This window comes from Prionailurus bengalensis, chromosome B4 (assembly GCF_016509475.1).
Source record: "Prionailurus bengalensis isolate Pbe53 chromosome B4, Fcat_Pben_1.1_paternal_pri, whole genome shotgun sequence".
In the NCBI taxonomy this organism is placed as follows: Eukaryota; Metazoa; Chordata; class Mammalia; order Carnivora; family Felidae; genus Prionailurus; species Prionailurus bengalensis.
In genome coordinates this window covers 121,386,427-121,406,436 of record NC_057358.1, presented here as the reverse complement: position 1 = coordinate 121,406,436, position 20,010 = coordinate 121,386,427, and the positions used below count along the sequence as shown (strand labels likewise).

Here is a 20,010-nt window from a genome sequence, read left to right as displayed (position 1 = left end):
TTCTCTAGGCTAATTTGAAAGATGAGTTACAGAATATTAAAGACCCAGGGCGCCAAAAGCAAACACTTAGCTGCTGACTAATCAGGCAGGGGCAAAGTTTTTAGGAAAGATTAAATTTGACTGTGTCTTCACTTTTATAATGAATTAAAGATTCTCCTAGTTGTTTCTTGAAATTCAATGTTAAAAGAGATAACGATTATCTTACTGTCAAAATGTTCAACTACAGAGCCTGTCTTTACCCATTTGAAAGCAAAAACCTTGAAGTCTGTGAAACATGTTTTCTATAATTGTTGGACATCATGACACACAGCTAATGAAGAAAACATTAACCATAAAATGTATTTAGTATTAATCATTTCAGACATATATGGATTGATAGTAGGCTTTCTGGGTTTCCCTTTTTTCTTTTCTACCTTGAACTAAGTTCTTTGTATTCTTCATAAAAGAGTAAAGTAACTTCTGGAAGATGTAATAGCTATTAATATTATTGTCTCTCTGTAGCTGTTTACAAAATGATTTAAATAAGGGTGCTTTTGATAATTTCTAAATCTAATAACACAAGATAGATATAGGTCTATTTTTCAACCAAGGGACATTTTAATTATTTGTGACAGGGAAAAATTAATTTATAATTTCCTACTGCCTCCCAATCAGAGGAGAACCTGTAAAGGCCCTCTTGTTGAGTCTGCTGAGGCCATGAGAACACAAAGCAGGGTTAAGAGGCTGAGTTAAAGCCCATTGGGCCACATATGCAAAGGGTGTGGGCCTTTCGAATTGTTTCAAAAGGAAAGAATAGAGACAGGCAATGGGAAAGGCTGCTTAGAAAAAAGGGTCCACCTCTTGCACCGTTGGTGGGAATGTAAACTTGTGCAGCCAGATTGGAAAATGGTATCTGGAAAATGGTATGAAGGTTCTTCAAAAAGTTAAAAATAGAATTACCCTATAATCCAGCAGTCGCACTACTAGGTATTCACCCAAAGGATACAAAAATACAGATTCAAAGAGGTACACGTACCCCAATGTTTATAGTAGCGTGATCAAAAATAGCAAAACTGTGGAAAGAGCCCAATGTCCATTGGCTGATGATTAAAAAAAAATGTAGTATATACATACACTATGGAATATTATTCAGCCATCAAAAGGAACGGAATCTTGCCATTTGCAACAACGTGAATGGAGCTAGAGTGTATTATGCTAAGTGAAATAAGTCAGTCAGAAACACAAATACCATATGATTTCATTCATAAGTAAAATTTAAGAAACAAAATGGATGAACATATGGGAAGGGGGAAAAAAGTGAGGGAAACAAACCATAAGAAGCTCTTTACAGTAGAAAACAAATTATGGGTTGATGGAGGGATGTGGGTGGGGAATGGGCTAAATGGGTGATGGGCATTAAGGAAGGCACTTGTTGGGATGAGCACTGGATGTTATGTGTAAGTGATGAATCACTAAATTCTACCCCTGAAAACACTATTACACTATATGTTAACTAATTAGAATTTAAATAAAAATTTGAAGGGAAAAAAAACCCCCAAAACATAACAAGGTTCCAGAAAAAGGAAAACCTAGATGTTGGTAGTGGATAGAGGATTGTGGGAGTAAAGAATAGGAAAGCTGCCGCCCAGAGAGGAAGTTCTGGAGGGAAAAGGAGAAAGAGATATTTACATAAGTCTTTATAAAGTTTTCAATATGGTAAGACCACCTTTTTTCTACTGCTATTTCTTCTAGTATCCATTAAATAAATACCTACCTATTAAAATTTTGAAAAATTACAACCAAAAAAATTACCTTGTATACAATCATATAGCAATCATACGGCACACCACATCAGCATAACTGGGTAACAAAAGTCAGAACAATTCTCTGCTGCATGCTTTAATTCTAATAGATAAATACTATAGCATACATGATATTTAAGGAGACACATATGAATTTTGCCATCTCCATAGTATTGGGTATTATTGGAAAGTATTGGACTTTTTGAGTTTTAACCACTAAGTCATAAAATGGCATTAAACGGGGAGGGGGACAAAACAGAAGAGACTCATAAATATGGAGAACAAACTGAGGGTTGCTGGAGGGGTTGTGGGACGGGGGATGGGCTAAATGGATAAGGGGCATTAAGGAATCTATTCCTGAAATCATTGTTTCACTATATGGTAACTAATTTGGATGTAAATTTTTAAAAATAAAAAATAAAATTAAAAAAAAAAAGACCTAGGCATAAAAAACCCCAGGCATGGAGAACATAGCTATGAAGCTTAAAATAGAAGTCACTCAGTAATTGAACAAAGCCACCTAGTTTTGATGGGAATTAAGACTTTGACAGAGTCAGAATAGACAAGAAGGATTTTCATTATTTAGGATCACGTGGAACTTCACATTTCTTTATATACAAATTCTGAATATGGAAACAAATTCTGAATAAGGAATAAGAATAAAAGGTGAATGATTTTTAAGGGTAAAAATACAGTTGTCTCAATAAGAACTTAAAGAACAAGATTTATCAAAGATATGTTCTATGGGTATAGCAAAGATTTCCTGAAACCCCGCCAAAGTGGAAAAAAAACACAACATATTTAATTCTGTGTGTTGTTCTGAGGAAACCTCCAACAGAGACAGCCTTCTGAGTAACCCGGATTTACTTACCTGAGAATAAGAACCTGTTAACTTGAGGCCACAATTTCCATGTTGCCATTTTTCTAATTCTCTTTTTGGAGAAGCTCAAGAAAAATACTACTTCTGTTTCATAAATGCTCACAAGTTCAGGTCAGTCTAACAGATCTGGAAAAATCACATTTAATTGTGTCCCAAGATCAGGATGCAACCCATATATACCATATAGAGAAAAATCTGGATGTCTGATTTCAAAGATCTAACCCCTCAGCCTTGAGGAGCAGAATCAGAAGCAAACATTTTTAACTGTCAATATGCTCTTCTTATTGACTTTGAAAAGCTCCAGAAGATTTGCACAATGTTTAAGGAAAATCTAAGAAGAGTTACATAATCCAGCTAACAGGGCCAAGTTTTCTAAGTGTGCATGGTATTTTGGGGTACTCAATAATCTCATTGTGGTTTATTGTCAGAGGCATGGCTAGGCCTCTTGTATTTTACTAATTTGTTCCTTAATACTCCTTATGCAGAGAAGGAAGGAAAGAACAAAACACTGGTAAGGTAACCCTTGAGTTATAGAACGTGTTAAAAACCTTGAGTTATAGAACGTGAATGTCTCTTAAAACTGGAATCATTTTCTAAGCTCCAGCTGTTTTTGGCCAAATCAGTCAACAGTCTCTCCTGGTAGGTGAGGATACCCAAAATCATTATGTTTCCTGAAATGTAAAAAGAGGCTCCAGAGTGGAATGATTGCATTTTATCCAAAGTTTTCTTACATCCACGCAATAGAACCTTCCATTCACATAGAAAAACAGTGGATGAAGGAAGTCAGGGAAATAAAAAAACTTTGAAACAATTCATTTAATTGGAATAGAGTATTTTGATTTTCTTGGAACCTTTTGGCATTAAAATGCTCTCTAAGGCAAACTGTGCTTCGAAAAACTAATTATTGGAACATTCCCCAAACACTGCAGACTGGCAAGTCTGACCAAATGAAATGTTCAGTTAACATAATGAACAAAAACATCATGGCTTATTTTTTAATTGCCTCTCGATATGAATAGACGCATATTTGTGTTTCTTCTCACCCAAGCAAACTATTTACCTCTTTCTCCATTTGTAATCCTTCTGCTCTAATATTTCTTTCAAATACTTCTCTCTTTTCAGTCTGTGGGTTGGATTTTCTGTACACAAGAATGTAGTCAATTCGACACTTTCCATCTCTGAAGTAAAGTCCATTTGATTTGTTTTTTTCCGGCACTGTCTGCACACAACGAGAAAGGAACCAGTTTCAGACACTCATAAAAATGAGTCTGCGGTGAGGAATGTTAAAGAACAATGAAAAGTAAATGAATTCTTTACTGTTTTATCAAAACATTTTTATTAATGAAAAATGTAAACAGTAGAATGTGGAGCAACCGAGAATGATCACACTCTAAAGGTGAGAGTGGAAATTGATATACTTATTCTGAAAAACACACTGGCATTAAAAGTGAACATTTGATGGGGCACCTGGGTGGCTCAGGTCATGATCTCACAGTTCGTGAGTTTGAGCCCCAGGCCGGGCTTTGTGCTGACAGTTCAGAGCCTGCAGCCTGCTTCAGATTATGTGTCTCCCTCTCTCTGTCCCTCCTCCACTCGTACTCTGTCTCTCTCTCAAAAATAAACAAAAACATTTTTTAAAAAGTGAACTTTTGCATAACATACAACCCATAATAAGAGATATCCTCAAAGCAACTGGGAGACATGTATATGACTACAGAAGCACTGTTCATAAGAGTAGAAAATAAAAAACGTGAATCAATTCAAATGTCCATGGACTGGCAAATAGGTAAATAAATTGCAGAACAGTCATACAGTAGAATATTATACATCAGTAAAAATGAATGAACTATAGTTCCATAAAATATGGAATCTTAAAATTGTATTGACAGAAAAAAAACCAAGTCACGTAAGACTTCATGCTACATGATTTTTAATAAAACAAAAATACAATGAATCTACAAAGAAGCTGTTAAGGCTATAAATGTGCATGATAAAGCTATTTTTAGAATAAGAGTATGAAAAAACCAAGAATTTAGGAATATGGGACTTTTGATAAGGTAGAGGGATGAGATTAAAAGCAGCTTTGATGGTTTTAGTATTATTCTAGTTCAATGTTTCTCAAAATTTTTGTCCACTATAAGAAAAACATTTTGCTTTGTGATATCTGTATATATACATAAACATAGAAAGGATCTGAGACAAAAGTTTCACAAGACAATACTTACCCTTTCTACTTACATACATGCTAATATTAATTTTCCATTCCCTTAAAAATAATTGAAGTTAGTAACCTAGTTGTAGATTTGAAATTTGAAAAATGACCATTCTAGTTCATACGTTGGGTGGTAGATTAAGGTGTTCATTTTGCTATTATGCTTCAAGACTTACAAGTAAGCTACAAATATTATTTTGCAGTGAGCACACATATAAAAATTAAAGAACAAAACAGTAGGTATAATTTTCATCAGGCTTCATGGACTTGTTGTAATCATGTACAATGCTGAAAGAGACCATCAATTACAGGGTGGTTAGGCTAGAGACAAATTTCTCAGGCTGATAGATTTCAAAAACATGTCTGTGAACCTACCAAGTGGAAATGGGGGAAGAGGAGTTGGCTACCTTTTCTGTAGGTCACAGTTTACATCAGTTTTCAAATAGTGGTATATGGGAGGCAAACATGCCAGACTTCCAAGATCATTGCACCAGACTTCCGAAGTCACTGCTAGAACCTACATTCTTGTACAAATGCCATGCATACACCCTCATGCAAAAGGGAAAATATCAGCCAGGAGGGATAGAAATGTCACATCACTTTGTCTTGGTGCAGATATTTTCAATTGATGGCCGATCCTTACTATTTTTTTTTTTTTTGGCTTTTCTTTAAGAAGTACTCAGAAGTCCACCCAAATAAGCACTTTATTAACAATTATTTGCCAAGTAAGAGAGAACTACTTTGTAGATTTAGCATGTCAGCATCTGCCTGCAAAAACAAGGTTTCAGCATGGCATCTGGAGCAAGGTTTATTAGCAAAGCCTTAACCCTCCTGGGACTGTTTCCTTGTCTGTAAGTTAAGGAGAGGAGACTAGGTCTTTTGAGATCCCTCCTTTATGCCACATCATGGCATTCAAAGTAACTGTGTGAATAGATGACAACAGAAAGAAGTTTTTTAGAGAAAAACAATACAGGGGCACCTGGGTGGCTCAGTCACTTAAGTGTCCAACTTCAGCTCAGGTCATGATCTCACTGCTCATGAGTTGGAGCCTCATGTCGGGCTCTGTGCTGACAGCTCAGAGCCTGGAGCCTACTTCGGATTGTAGGTCTCCTTCTCTCTCTTCCCTCCCCTGCTCATACTCTCTCTTTCTCAAAAGTAAATAAAAGTTAAAAAAAAATTTTTAAATACATGGATGGTAGCATATGGTGTTTGTAGAAAGAGGTCCAAGGAAGCTTGGTAGAAATAAACAGTTTTCCCTGTTCAAAGGTGTCATCCTGTCAAAAGTTAACTGGCTCTGGAATAATAAAAACAGGAGGAATATGCAGTAAATAAATGATTCTGATTCTGTGTTCCTATTACCTATGCGTATACAAAGCTAATGCATATACAAAGAAGATATTAAACTCCACTGAGGTGCAATCTGAACAAGAGTGAATGTCCCTAACAAAAGCCTTTTCTTCCAAAATGACATATGAACAGATGGATCTATTAACAACTGCAATGAGTTTCCAGATTACATAGGCAAGTGGCAACTCAAGGAGGCTTTGGACAACACAATCTACTGAGAGCTGGTCTATTCTGTGTCACTGTTCTATGCACTGGGGGATGTATACAAGGAAGTCCTTTCTTGTAAGGCTTTCTATCTACTAGGGACACTCAGAATGAAGATTATCACAAAATGACAGGTAGTTTCAAGAATCTCCCTTTATATAAATGAAATGTCTCTGGGTATAAGAAGGAAAATACATGACTCACTGAAAAATGTTTTAAACATAGGTAGATTCAGGATTCCTGAAATGTGCTAGACTTGTGGGGGAAATAAAAGAATATAAGACCTGCCCCTTGTTTTCTGGAAACCTACAGTTTAATGAGACGATGACTTTAGACAATCCATTGGAGGCATATTCCCAGTTCCCACCTGGATGAAAACCAGTATTTTTAAAAAATTACACACTTACCTCTCCCCCTGCTTCCAATCTGCTAGCATCATCTGAAGTACTGGTCAGGTTTCCAGGGTGAAGCAGAGAATCATCATCTTTGCAAGGACTGTTGACAGCTTCTAATTCATCAAAAAGAATATTGACATCCTTGGCCACTAAAACCAAAATAAAAACATTACAAGTGGGGTTAAGAATTTTGGATCTTAAAATAAATACCGAAATAGAATGTGTCTCCCTTTGGCTTCATATTTTTTTCATTGTTTCAAGAACACCTTGAATGACAGGTGTATTATTTCCTAAGAGAAAAGGAGGTCAGATGTAAAACATGTTTTATCAAACAGTGTCTTGATTAGGCAAGATTAAGGACAATGTGAAGCAAAGTAAAGTACTTCCATAATATAAATATAACTTACCTTCCATGATAAGAGAAGGCATTATGTTTGTTTAGTTTTCCTTCATATAGTTGTTTATCATAAAGTACTTTCACTTAAGACTTCTAAGAACTCATTCTCTGTGTTGGAGATAACCTTTTAAAATTTTATTTTATTTTTCATCAAAGTGTCATACAACTTGCTAAGTGAACCCATACATGTGCCAATTGAAAGATGCAGTAAGATCTGTAATTTTATTCCTGCGTTACTTCCTAAGGTCTAATAAAGAAAACCTAATACAGTAAGAAAACATACAGATAGGTTTTCTGCCTTTCTTATTTCTCTAATCATGAACTGAAATCATGAAGTTACCCATTCAGGGGCTTTCCCAAAAGATTGCTGATGCCAATACACGAAGCACTATATATCAGAGTTCCAAATAAAGAATATCACATTCAAATGCATGGTGCCTTATAGCATACCAGAAATGAGAGTTCAGCACTAGTGGCTGAAGAAATATGGTGCCAGGTCCAGGACCCTTCCTTAGCAACTCAAATGAGAGACCAATATTGAAGCTCACTTTTTCCTTTGATGCTTTAGAAATTGCCAAGGGTTTTTAACCTGCCACAAGCTGTTGCGCAGAATAATTTGTAGGTGATATGGTACTATTTACATAGCACATACAAGAGTATTCATCCTTTCATTCAAAATGTTTTTAGGGATGTGCACACTGTGTTGTGCACAGAGTTGTGTGATAGCCATACCTTGATGAATAAGGGTGAGTAAACAAAACAAATAGTCAAAGAAATGTAAACTGCATTGAACGCTATAAAGAACAGAACATAGTTTGGATATAGAGAGAACAGATATCATCTACCTAGAGAGTGTGACCAGGTTCTATAGCTATATCCAAATTTGTGACTTTAGGCAATTCATTGAACTACTCAGTTTTTTTTCATGTAAAATAAAATGGGTATGGCAATAAAATTAACATTTATTGTTTACTGTGATAGGCTGAATCATGGTCCCCAAAGGTAATCTGATACCTGAAACATGTGAATATCTTACCTTCTATGGCAAAAGGGATGCTGTAGATGTGTTTAATTCAAGGATCTTAATGTGGGAGATTATTTTGGATTATATGGGAGAGCCCAAACTAATTACAAGGCAGGCACGAGGGTCAAAATCAGAGAGATGGATTGGAAGATGCTATGATGCTGGCTTTGAACATGGGGGTAGAGCCAGGAGTCAAGGAATGCAGGTGCCCCAGAAAGTAAAGAAAGGCAAGAAAGCAGATTCTCTCCTAGAGCCTGAAGAAGGAACACAGTTTTGCTGACACCTTTATGTCTTCTGACCTCCAGAACTGTGAGATAATTTTGTGTTTTTTTAAGTCACTACATTTGTGGTAATTTGTGATAGCAACAAAAGTAAACCAATACACTTACTATAGGTTTTTAGACTCTGCAGCTCCAAAGAAAAAAACCTCATGGTCTTGTTATACAACCAAGATTTAGGGACACCTATGTTGTGCCATGAACTCAAGGAAAGGAACAGTTCTGAAGGGGCATGGTATGTCTAGTGTTGTGGAAGACATCAAGGGGAAAGGCAACTTCCCTGACAACCCTACATAAAGAGATTCCTTCTCGTCCAATTATTCTCCACCTCCTCTCACTGCTCATTTCTTCACAGCACTTATCACAATGTAATTATATTGCTTATTCATTTGTTTACCTGTATACTGAATGTTTACTCTATGAGAATATAAGTTACATAAGAATAGGGAACTTGTCTGTCTCGACTGGTGTACAGAGGTCCTGGCACAGCCCTCAACATGTATATTTAATGATACAATGATGACCTCAAGGGGGACATAGTCTAAGGATGTCTGGGAGCCCCCTTTTCTCAAAATCCTATGGTTCTAGGACCTTGCATGTTCATTTTTCCTAACACAATTCTTATTCACAAGCCAGGCACTCCATAGTTTCAAGTAGAGACTGATTAAATTTTCAAGTACGTAGTGATTACATTTCAAGTAGATATTGATTATATTTGAACAACAGGATAAAATTATTTTAACAAAGTATAAGATTTACTATTAGTTAAAAAATATTTTTTAATGTTTATTTATTTTGAGAGAGAGAGACAAAGAGTGTGATGGGAGAGGGTCAGAGAGAGAGGGAGACACAGAATCCAAAGAAGACTCCCAGGCTCTGAGCTGTCAGCACAGAGCCTGATGTGGGGCTTGAACCCACAACCACAAGATCATGACCTGAGCTGAAGTTGCACACTTAACCGAATGAGCCACGCTGGTGCCTCCTGCTTACTATTCTAGGCTCTACCACTCATCTTCATGAACTTGTGCTCTCATTTCGTCACTGATGAGGCAGGTATGGAAAACTTCTTTTTCAGGATGGCTGAGAGGATTCAAGGAGATCATATACATGTTAGTCAGGGTGGCTGACGCATGGCGGATCTGCAAGAAATGTTGGTTTATTGATTTTGGACACTGGGGCCTTAAGTTACCACTTAAACCTTATCAACACAAGATGTCAAAAGAAACATTTGCAAGTTTAACTGGTTGTTATGAGGGGTAGATTGGGGTGAGGTGTGAAATAAAGGGGGAAGCTAAAGAGGACACTAAGATTCATGTCTAGGTGACTTACTGACTCACCATGGGGACAAACTCTTGAATATCCATTCATCCATCCATGAGAATTGCCCCTCTGCTTTTGCCAAAGATAAAAAATTACCAGATCATCTTCTGTCAGTATCACCTTCTGGTGTTGGCACAATCAGTTCAATAAAGCCCTCTATCTTTTGGGGTTCCCAAATGGAACCGTGCTGTCACCCAGGAGATGTCTGGAGACATTTTTCATCGTCCTGGCTAAGGAGAGAGGGTGGTGCTAGCATCTAGCAGGGTAGAGGCCAGGGATGCTGCTAAACATCCTACAATGTGCAGAAGAGCCCCATAAAAAGTTGTCTAGCCCAAAATGTCAACAGTGTTGAGGTTGAAAAATTTTGCTTTATATTAAAGGACCCACTATTTGATTCTAAAGGGACCAGATAACTTGGGAAAGGGAAGAGAAGTCCTTTGTTTTTCATATTGCTGCCCAACAGTATTACTATCTGGAAGTTGTTATGGAGCTGATGTTACCTGAATGCTCAAGAGAAATAAGTATGCTGTACTATCTGATTTTTAGAGAATTAAGTTATATTAAGGCATCACTATCACATGCCAGTCTCTCAAGAGCCTTAGCAGAGATTAAAAATGCTGATCCGTCAAAAAGTGCTGAGCTGAACACACAGTCAATAAGACTGTAGAACATGTAGACAACTACACAGACAGAAGAAACACGTGCCCTTCATCAATATCTCACCATTGTTACTGATAGAGCAGCTTTACATGCTAAGATTTAGAAACAAAGTACAATATCCTTTGAAGCAAATTTATATAATTTCTTTAAGGAAAAAATCCCCAACTTCCAAAGTTAATCAATTTTAAAAATCTATCTATTCAACAAGTACTTAGTGGATGCCTATCTTGCCTGGACACTGTGCTGGGCTAGGAACTGGGGTTTAAGCACTGGATGTACCAGCCATGGCCCCTGTCCTCACAGAGCTCACCATCTAGCCAAGGTGGCAGCTTTATCCATGGCATGGATATCACAATGATACTGTACATCCAAACAAGGTTACTTTTAAAGGATCCCCTCACTTTCCTTATACTTTTTTTCCTCAAAATAAGTTTGATAATTATCTACTTATTAGAATTCTGCTATTAGACCCATTAAATAAAAAAGAGTCAAATGTTTTGAGAAGTCAATTAAGAATAATAAGATGAGAATGCAAAAAATTCTATTCAACCCACGTAACAGACCTACACTGCATAAACTCAGGAAGGGCTGTGTGAACAGAACTGGAAAGCTGAGTCAGTATAGGTAGATACCATGCATTTGAAAAGCATGAGAGACCCAAATGACCTCTGCAAAAAGCAGGCATTCAGCCTAAAAAAAACCACGTACAGCAAAGAGTCATGTACATCAGCTACACAAAAGTCAAGAACCTTAAATTGCCTGGGAGATCAAAAATCAGAATCTTGAGTAAATCATCAAACAGCATAGGAAAGAGATTTCTGTAGGCTGACTTGCTATGCTATTCCAGAATAGAGACAGAGCAGAGAAGTCAGAGGGCTAGGAGGCAGGTAGATCCTGACATTCTTTATATGATGGAAAGGCAAATTTACCTGTATAGTACTAAATCTACTCATTAAATATTTGCAATTATTTAAATATTTTTTCAATGAAAATAGTTTAGGTTATGAGCCATTATTCATTCTCTAGGGAAAAGAGACCACAAATATATTTCAAGGGCTCGAATAAAGAAGCAAACAAGTTAATTACCTTCTACCATTTGCTCACTGAAGCAACATTAAGTTAGGTGCTAGAGGTACAAACATGAACAAGAGATGAGTGGAAGAAATCAAATCAGTGTTATAAAAGCAAGGGAAATCAAACAGTGTGTCTTTTAGAGAGTAAGAAATAAAGACCAAAAAATCAAATAGCTCCACTCACCGCTGTTTTAACTCTATTCCTCAAATGCAGCAGGAAAACCCCACACTGCTATGAAAGTACAGTAGTACTTTAATCTCAGTATTTTCTGATGCAGAGAAAATAAAGTGAAATTATAGGTCACTGAAGACAACATGAGAGGACTGTGTAGTGTAATCCAGGTATCTATATTTGTCCTCCCGAGCACCAGCTCATGTTACTATTTTTGTCCCAAGTTCCAATGATTACATCTGATATTCAGAATTCTGAAGATACTGTGTATTGGCCTCAAATCCTCATCAGAAAACACGAAAAAAGGACACCTTTGGGAATTATTTAGAATGCAAAAAAAAATTGTTTAAATCTTAATTGAGGGGCGCCTGAGTGGCTCAGATAATTAAGCATCGAATTCGGATCAGGTCATGATCTCACAGTTTCCGAGTTCCAGCCCCGCATTGGGCTGTGTGCTGACAGCTCAGAGCCTGGAGCCTGCTTCAGATTCTGTGTCTCCCTCTCTCTCTCTCTGCCCCTCCCCCACCCGCATCTGTCTCTTTATCTCTCAAAAATTAATAAACATTAATAAAAATCTTAATTTGAACATAGCTGGCTGTTTTATAAGAAGTTCACCTTCACATCTAGCCCCAGGGTCTCTTCCAGGGAAAGGCCCATGGCATCTCCACAACTGATGTAAGGACTAGCAAATAGGAGGCGCTCAATGCCCATTTCTAGATAAGTAAAAACTAGTTGTAAGGTTCTATCAATTTTTTTTTCTTATTCTAGTTCTCTTAGTGTGATTGCTTGGAAGTATCTGTTTCTCTCTCAGACCCAGAAATTAAATATGAAGGAAGTGGGAAGGGAGACATACGCAAGGGCATTACAATGTATTGAGTGCCGACTGTGTATTAAGGATTTTCAGGTCTGTTTTCCCTTTTCATCCTCAAAATACTTTAAGAGAGGGACATTCTGAGAAAGAAGCCAGGCTCAGAGACACAAAGTATGGCCACACAGTAAGTGACAGAGATGAAATCTAACCCAGTTCTGACCCCCATATCCACGATGTTTCTAGCTGGCTTCCTGTTTCTGTGGAAAGAATCCTACTGTTCTTAAATCATGTTTGGCTTTCAAGTACACAGGAGGTCCTTTAACCACCAACCAACTATCTTGCCCTAGTTTTAATATTTATCTGAGTAGAGCTAGACTTTACATCTGTCACCTGACAGGTCTGACACTTTTTAAAATTTAACAAATAGACCAAATTAAATGTTTTTAAAAATTCAGAGTAACACAAGAGACGCAGTAAAACTTTGAGTACCTGAAGGTGGGATTTTAAAAACTAAACACTACTTAACATTTGTATGATACCAACAAACCTAGGACTCTCTGTTCATTACGCTTCAAATGAAATCTTATGGTGTTTCTAAGGCAGAGACGGCTTGGTGTACAATGAGGAGGGAAAAAAAGGCAAATTTGGAAAAATCAAAATAAATAAAGCAATTGGAAAGGACATGAATCTTCCCTTAGCTGGCTTTACTTCTTGCCAAAGGTCAGCGGTTTTCAAAGTGTGTTCCCTGGAACCCCAGGACCCTTTTGGGGAGTTTCATGGAAGGGACAACGAGGAAACTGAGTGGGCAAAGCCCTACACCCTCTACCCCCAGCTACTCCCAACAACTCAGTTACCTGTTTTATATATTGAGATATTACGTGAAAATACATATGAGGAAGAAACAACAGCTTCTACTGCTTTAAAAAGTTTATAAATCTCTGGGGCGCCTGGGTGGCGCAGTCGGTTAAGCGTCCGACTTCAGCCAGGTCATGATCTCGCGGTCCGGGAGTTCGAGCCCCGCGTCAGGCTCTGGGCTGATGGCTCAGAGCCTGGAGCCTGTTTCCGATTCTGTGTCTCCCTCTCTCTCTGCCCCTCCCCCGTTCATGCTCTGTCTCTCTCTGTCCCAAAAATAAATAACAAAACGTGGAAAAAAAAATTAAAAAAAAAAAAGTTTATAAATCTCTACTAGTGTGTTACAGCAACAATTAAATGGCTGTGTTAACATCTCCCCAAAGAAAACCTGGGGTAAGAAAGCTGGGGTTCTAACTGTTACAGATCTGAGAGTAGGTACTTTTTTCTGCCATGGAAAGTTTACTTGAAATACTTTAAGATTAAAAATAGGTCTCTGAAAAAAGAAGTCATAAAAATTTTTTAAAATGTGTAGTCATTAAAAAAACGTCATTGGCATTTTCTGGCTCAGTAATGATGCGGTTTATATAAAACGGGGCATAGACAATAGCATGGGGTACCCACAGGGCACTCTGCAATGGGGCCAAGATCATTAACTTGTTCCTGGGACAGCATGTTTCTTATGAAGAGCTTCTCTTGCCACTACTTCATTCTAAAGAAACGGACAGACACCGTGGTTACTTCTACAACAAGGCAGATAATAACAGCACCTCTTAAAATCTGAGAGTGATACTTAGAGAAGAACTGAGTACCTAATTCTAGCTTTGCTCAATAGCCTTGGTTACCTTTTAGCAACTTGAAAGGAGGTCAATGATGTTCTACATTAAAGATCCTGAGTCTCCTGACCATAATTTCCCTTTCTTTGGAAAGAGCATGAGCTTTGGAATCAGACAAGCCTGGATTCAAATGCTAGTCTTCACACCTACTAGCCATTAGATTATTTAACTTATTTAAGCTTTAATACATTTCTCTTTTCAGTGAGGATAATACAAATTACCATACAGGATTATTGAGAGGAATGAGGACAAGGTAGCAGCCAACACTTGCCATGTGCCAGGCACTACATTAAGGGCTTTATGCAGATTTACTGTAACTATTCCCCTTTATCAGATGTGGAAATTAAGGCAAAAAGAATTTAAGACTGAATACAATAATATAGGTAAAAAGCCAAGCGAGAGTTGCCAGGCAAGATTACATGTGCAATATATGTCAGCACCTCCCTCTTCCCCATCTTCCCCTTTGAAAACAGCATGACCATACAGATTAAAAATAAAATTGGAAATCAGGGCTCAAAAAATTGGATTCAAAATGACTCACTGGATGTCACTGAGAAATGACTCAGTCTCTGCAGGCACAGAAGCACAGAGGACCACCAGTGCAGGAACAGCACTGTGATTATGTGGGCACACGTGCAAGCACAGAGGGTCAGACTATAGGATAGCAATGAGCCTTCCAACCTCCAAGTTCTCATTTCAAACATTTTGCTTTTTGCTCTCTTTCCCTCACAAGAATCTAATGGACTATGACACAATAATGTGCCATGGTGTGAATGCCACTCTAGAGTCCCCACAGTCTGTTATCTGTATATGCTGGGAATCAAGAAAACAAGAACCGAGGACAAAGCAGAAGTGGACAACAAAAAAGTGGGGGGAAGGAATGATCTCTAGAAAAGGATGGGCATTGATGATAATTTAAAACAAGAATTAAAAGGTTCAGTATAACCTTTGAATGGTATATTTTTTTAATGGCTTTCTAATGTAATAAATTCTCATTCACAAGTACACACACATATGCTTCATGGACCGCAGATCTTTAAGATGTGATTCTCAATCGAATTGCAGAATGAAATATATTATTTTTCTAAGTGATCCTTCTCGAAAAAGTCCAGATTTTAAAAATTTGGGGACAAAAAAAATCAGAATAGTTTTGTTTTAGTTGCTATTATTATATATACTATAGTAGGCACTAAAATCCTTTGACTACTAGGGGCTATGAATCTTACTAGACAAATTCAAGACTAAGAATTGCCCCCATGATCTTGTCATCATTACATCAAGTGAAATCTGTCTCTAAGTCCCCACCCCACTGGCCTGGTAGACAATTTCAGTTCAGCCATTGCTGACATTCCTCTACTTCACACATGTAGGACTGTAAAAGGTTACAGAGGTTTTGTAAACAGCAGAATGTTTAAAGAGACCGCTCAGTTCTCCAAGCCACACTGCTACTCATGAACCACCCCCTTTGCAAGTCTAGAATAGAATTCATTCATTCACTCATTCATTAACAAAATTTGTTGAGTGGCTACTATACTCTATTTTCTGCTCAAGATACTAGAGATACAACAAAGAAATAGGAAGAGAAGACTGCCACCTTCCCAGAACCCTCAAAGTTCCCTGAATGCTAGAAGATCTGCTTCTTCCTCAGGCTAGAGAATCTCAGCCAAGACTGGCAGTTCTGGTGGCTCAGGTGCAGGCTCCCAGCACACAACCCAGTCATTTCCTCCCTTTCTACACACCGAAGGGAAGCCATGCTACCACTGCAGGGCAATCTAAGTGAGCTGGACAGGAATTCCTTTTCTCTGTCTCTGGGTATCTATGTGTGTTTCTTTCTCCCTTTACCAAGCTTTAGTCACTCAGAAGCCCAGGCTTTCAGAAAACAAAAGCCAGAAACTTCATGAACACAGAACTCTACTGAAACAAAGGATGGGGATGGGGAACAAAAGGTTAGAATAAAGAAAGAGGGGAAAATAATGAAGGAAAACACACACATACACCCTTATGTCATACTGCCACATATAAATGCTTTCTTCCTAGAAAGCAATCAAGTTTTCATTTTGAAAAATAAAACAAATGTGATCTGTGACTGTTTTAATTTTTCTTGAACTTAACTGTGCACCAAAATGTTCACCAGTGCTTTAAGATTATGAGGAACATAGTGTGTGGCACATGACAGGTGAGATGGATAGATGGATGAATGGATAAAATGACTCTTTTCTTCCTTAGAAGCTGTATATCTGATATGGGGAAGCTGAGAAACTTATAGGTGGCCAGCCATTCTAAGACACCTTTTGGACAGATCAAACTATTGTTGGACAGATGTAACTATTGTTAGGGCGTAAGTACTATAGGAAAAAAAATGTAAATGTATTTTATAATGTAGAAGCATGGAGAAGAATTCTTGCATCAAGACATAACAAAGTAAGAATAATTTTTTTTAATTTTAATGTTCATTTTTGAGAGAGAGAGAGAGAGCACAAGTGAGGGAGGGGCAGAAAGAGAGGGAGAGAGACAGAGAAACCCAAGTAGGTTCCAGGCTCTGAGCTGTCAGCACAGAGCCTAACATGGGGCTCAAACCCACAAACTGCAAGATCATGACCGGAGCTGAAGTCAGAGGCTCAACCAACTGAGCCACCTAGCTGGCCCAAAATAAGAATAATTTTTTTTTAATCTGGAGTTCATTTTTCCTAATTATTTTTAGTTAATCTTTTATTTATCAGAACAAGGGCCAACATATGTCTAAACATTGACTGTCAAATATTAACCATTTAGCCTTAGGGAGGTATACTCCGTTTTTTTCACCTTTAAAATGGAAAAAATAGCATCTATTACTTATAGGGTTGTTTTAAGAATAGGAAGAGATAGAATGGAAGAGCACTTACTGTAACAGTCAGCCTACCTTTGACACTCAAAACATGTTTCAAATACTCTTTCTCTCTTTTCTAGCTTGTTCTTAAAGGTCATATATGTATGTCCAAGAAATTCCAAGAAAATAATGAAATCTTTCTATCATCTCAAGAAAAATACTTGTAGGAGAGAAAGAATTTTCCTGATGTCCAAATCCTATATATTTTTACATTTTTGTAAGTTGGTCTCTTAAAGCTTCCTGTAAACAATAATCTATAATACAGTCCCTTGAAGAACCAAACTATGTATTTTTATACTTAGAAATTTCAATTAACTTGTTAAATATCTGAATCACATTTGAAATGCAGGGAGAAACTGAAGGGAGATAAAAGGTCCAAATCCCTCCTACCAGTAATGACTCAGGCCACATGGCCAGCTTCTCAAACCTACTTAGCATAAAAATTATTATATTTTTAAGTTTATTTATTTATTTTGAGAGAGAGAGAGAGAGGAACCAGCAGGGGAAGGGGCAGAGAGAGAGGGGACCAGAGGATGTGAAGCAGGCTCTATAGTGACAGCAGAGAGCCTGATACAGGGCCCACAAAACACGAGATCATGATCTGAGCTGAAGTCGAAAGCTTAACAGACTGAGCCACCCAGGCGTCCCAGCATCAAACTTATTTTTTAACAAGAAAACAGATTAGTTACAAAGTATTAGAAAATTCTTAAACCTATAAAAAGTTTATTTTCATTTTAAAGTAAAATACTTCCCTTTTCTTAGTTTTACATTTATTTTTTTTTTTTAAATTTTTTTTTTTTCAACGTTTATTTATTTTTGGGACAGAGAGAGACAGAGCATGAACGGGGGAGGGGCAGAGAGAGAGGGAGACACAGAATCGGAAACAGGCTCCAGGCTCTGAGCCATCAGCCCAGAGCCTGACGCGGGGCTCGAACTCACGGGCGGCGAGATCGTGACCTGGCTGAAGTCGGGCGCTTAACCGACTGCGCCACCCAGGCGCCCCAAGTTTTACATTTAAATATTAACTACTCATAAGCCTCCACTCTTCTACTTGTTCACAGCGTTATCATATATAAATGTCTGTAGTAAAATATACTAACAAAAATTACTATAAGTATAATCTCATAAACATTTAAATTTATGTAAGTTCACGCAGCCCTAAAAACTTCTAAGTTCATCTCCTGCACTTGCATAGAAGCCAACTTTTATCATTTATTAAAAATTTTTTAAAATCCTCTCAGCACTATATAATCTATCATCTTTCAAATCAGATGAAGTAATTACAGAATTTTATAACTTCCCATGAAAAAATTATTTTCTCTCCAATGTCTATTAATTGGATTTTTAATCTCTTGGGGAAATTTTTCTCTTTTATTCATTAAGCTAATATGAAGGGACTGCCCAACCAGAACAAATAACTGGTCCTCTTGTATTCTTCATTAAAAATATTTCTCTTAGTACCAGCCTTATCTTCAATTTCAGGATCCTACCCCTTGATGTGTTTAAACCCCATACTGAGCACATTCAGAAAGGAATTAAATGAAGGGTAGGAGACCCTCTATCCTCCTCTGGTCTCCAATCTTGATCATATTACCTCAACAGGTAACCTCTGCCACCCTCAGCTGTCCTACCTATGAAAGGAAAGTATTAATTATCTCAGAAGGTCAGGAGGGCAATATAATAACAAAAGAGGATAACTGCTATGAAAATGCTTAAAGCTTCTCACTAAAAATTTAGTACAGAAATGCAGTGTCACAAAACCAAAAGTAGCAAAAAAATTATAGCGGTTCTTTCTGCAGTGCTCTTCAGATCTAACCCCTTCAAACATGAAACTGTACAATACTATTGGATCTTAAAAGAGGAGTATCATTATCTCGAATTAGAGCTCCAATAATGAGACACAAATGTTAATGATTTAGTATGTGATACTACATCATCCATCCTCAATGCTGAATCTACAACTTGAGTAAATGCATGGTTTATGATCAAATTCGTAGTGACAACTACCAAACACAAAGTAATGTAAGAAGAGTAAACCTTGATTAATCAAAATGCTTACAAGAGAGGGGTCATTCCTGGGTCACAGCCCATCATTAAAGATTCAAGATACCCATTTTGGAGAATAAATTCCTGATTTCAGTTTATTGCATCAACATTTACTTCTTAATACTCTTACATTTGAGCAAAGGAATAATATTCTGGTTTCTCAAAGAGTTTTATTTGATTATGATTAATCAAGGAATCTAAAAATTACAATTCCTAGATATTGGTTAAATATCACAGAATACTAAATATATAGAATTTATAATTCCACTCCAGTTTTCCATCAGGTTTCTTCAAACACCCCAATACTATGTGACTCAGTTTCACAAATTAAACCTGCAGTTCAGTAGCCATCTTTTCTGGTCTCAAAATTATCTTACACAGTATCTCTTTTAAGACATTTTTTAAAGCATGGCATCTAGGTTTCTAGTTTTATTATCCCTCCCAAGTATTAGAAGAGTTTCTCCTTTCATGGTCAAATTAAAATTTGAGTGAAACTTACTTTCTTGTATTGCATTAAGAATCTCTGAAAAGTCCACATCACTCTTTGGGCCGTCAGGTAGTATTTGCATATCCAGCTGGTAGCCTTGCAAATCCACACCTCCTTCTAGAGAAATGAAAGATATTCATGGAGTTTGCACTGGTTATCAGAGAGCCCAGCATTAGGGTCCCAAGGAGAGGCAACGTCAAAATCTAAAATGAACAGCCAGCTGGTTTGCCAGTGATCCTCCCTCTTGGAAAAATTACTTAAAAAAAAAAATGAGAAACATTACCAGCCATTTGATCCTTATGGGACCAAAAAGGTTTAACTGTATTTCCAATGTAAAAAATAAGGCAATTACTTTTTTAAAATACCACACAC

At 37.3% G+C, this 20,010-nt stretch overlaps 1 protein-coding gene across 4 annotated transcripts in view; it reads right to left on the bottom strand.

The window, feature by feature from the left end:
• The window catches only part of ANO4 (anoctamin 4), a 422,446-nt gene that overhangs the window by 199,259 nt on the left and 203,177 nt on the right, over positions 1 to 20,010 (bottom strand). For 3 of the 4 annotated variants that reach the window (XM_043562306.1, XM_043562307.1, XM_043562309.1), the window contains 3 exons: positions 19,651 to 19,755; positions 6,832 to 6,968; positions 3,722 to 3,880 (listed from right to left, as the gene is read on the bottom strand). In XM_043562306.1, coding sequence (XP_043418241.1) covers positions 3,722 to 3,880; positions 6,832 to 6,968; positions 19,651 to 19,755 — 401 coding nt within the window. The remainder of the gene's footprint in view (positions 1 to 3,721; positions 3,881 to 6,831; positions 6,969 to 19,650; positions 19,756 to 20,010) is intronic. The other variant, XM_043562308.1, reaches the window with a different exon arrangement.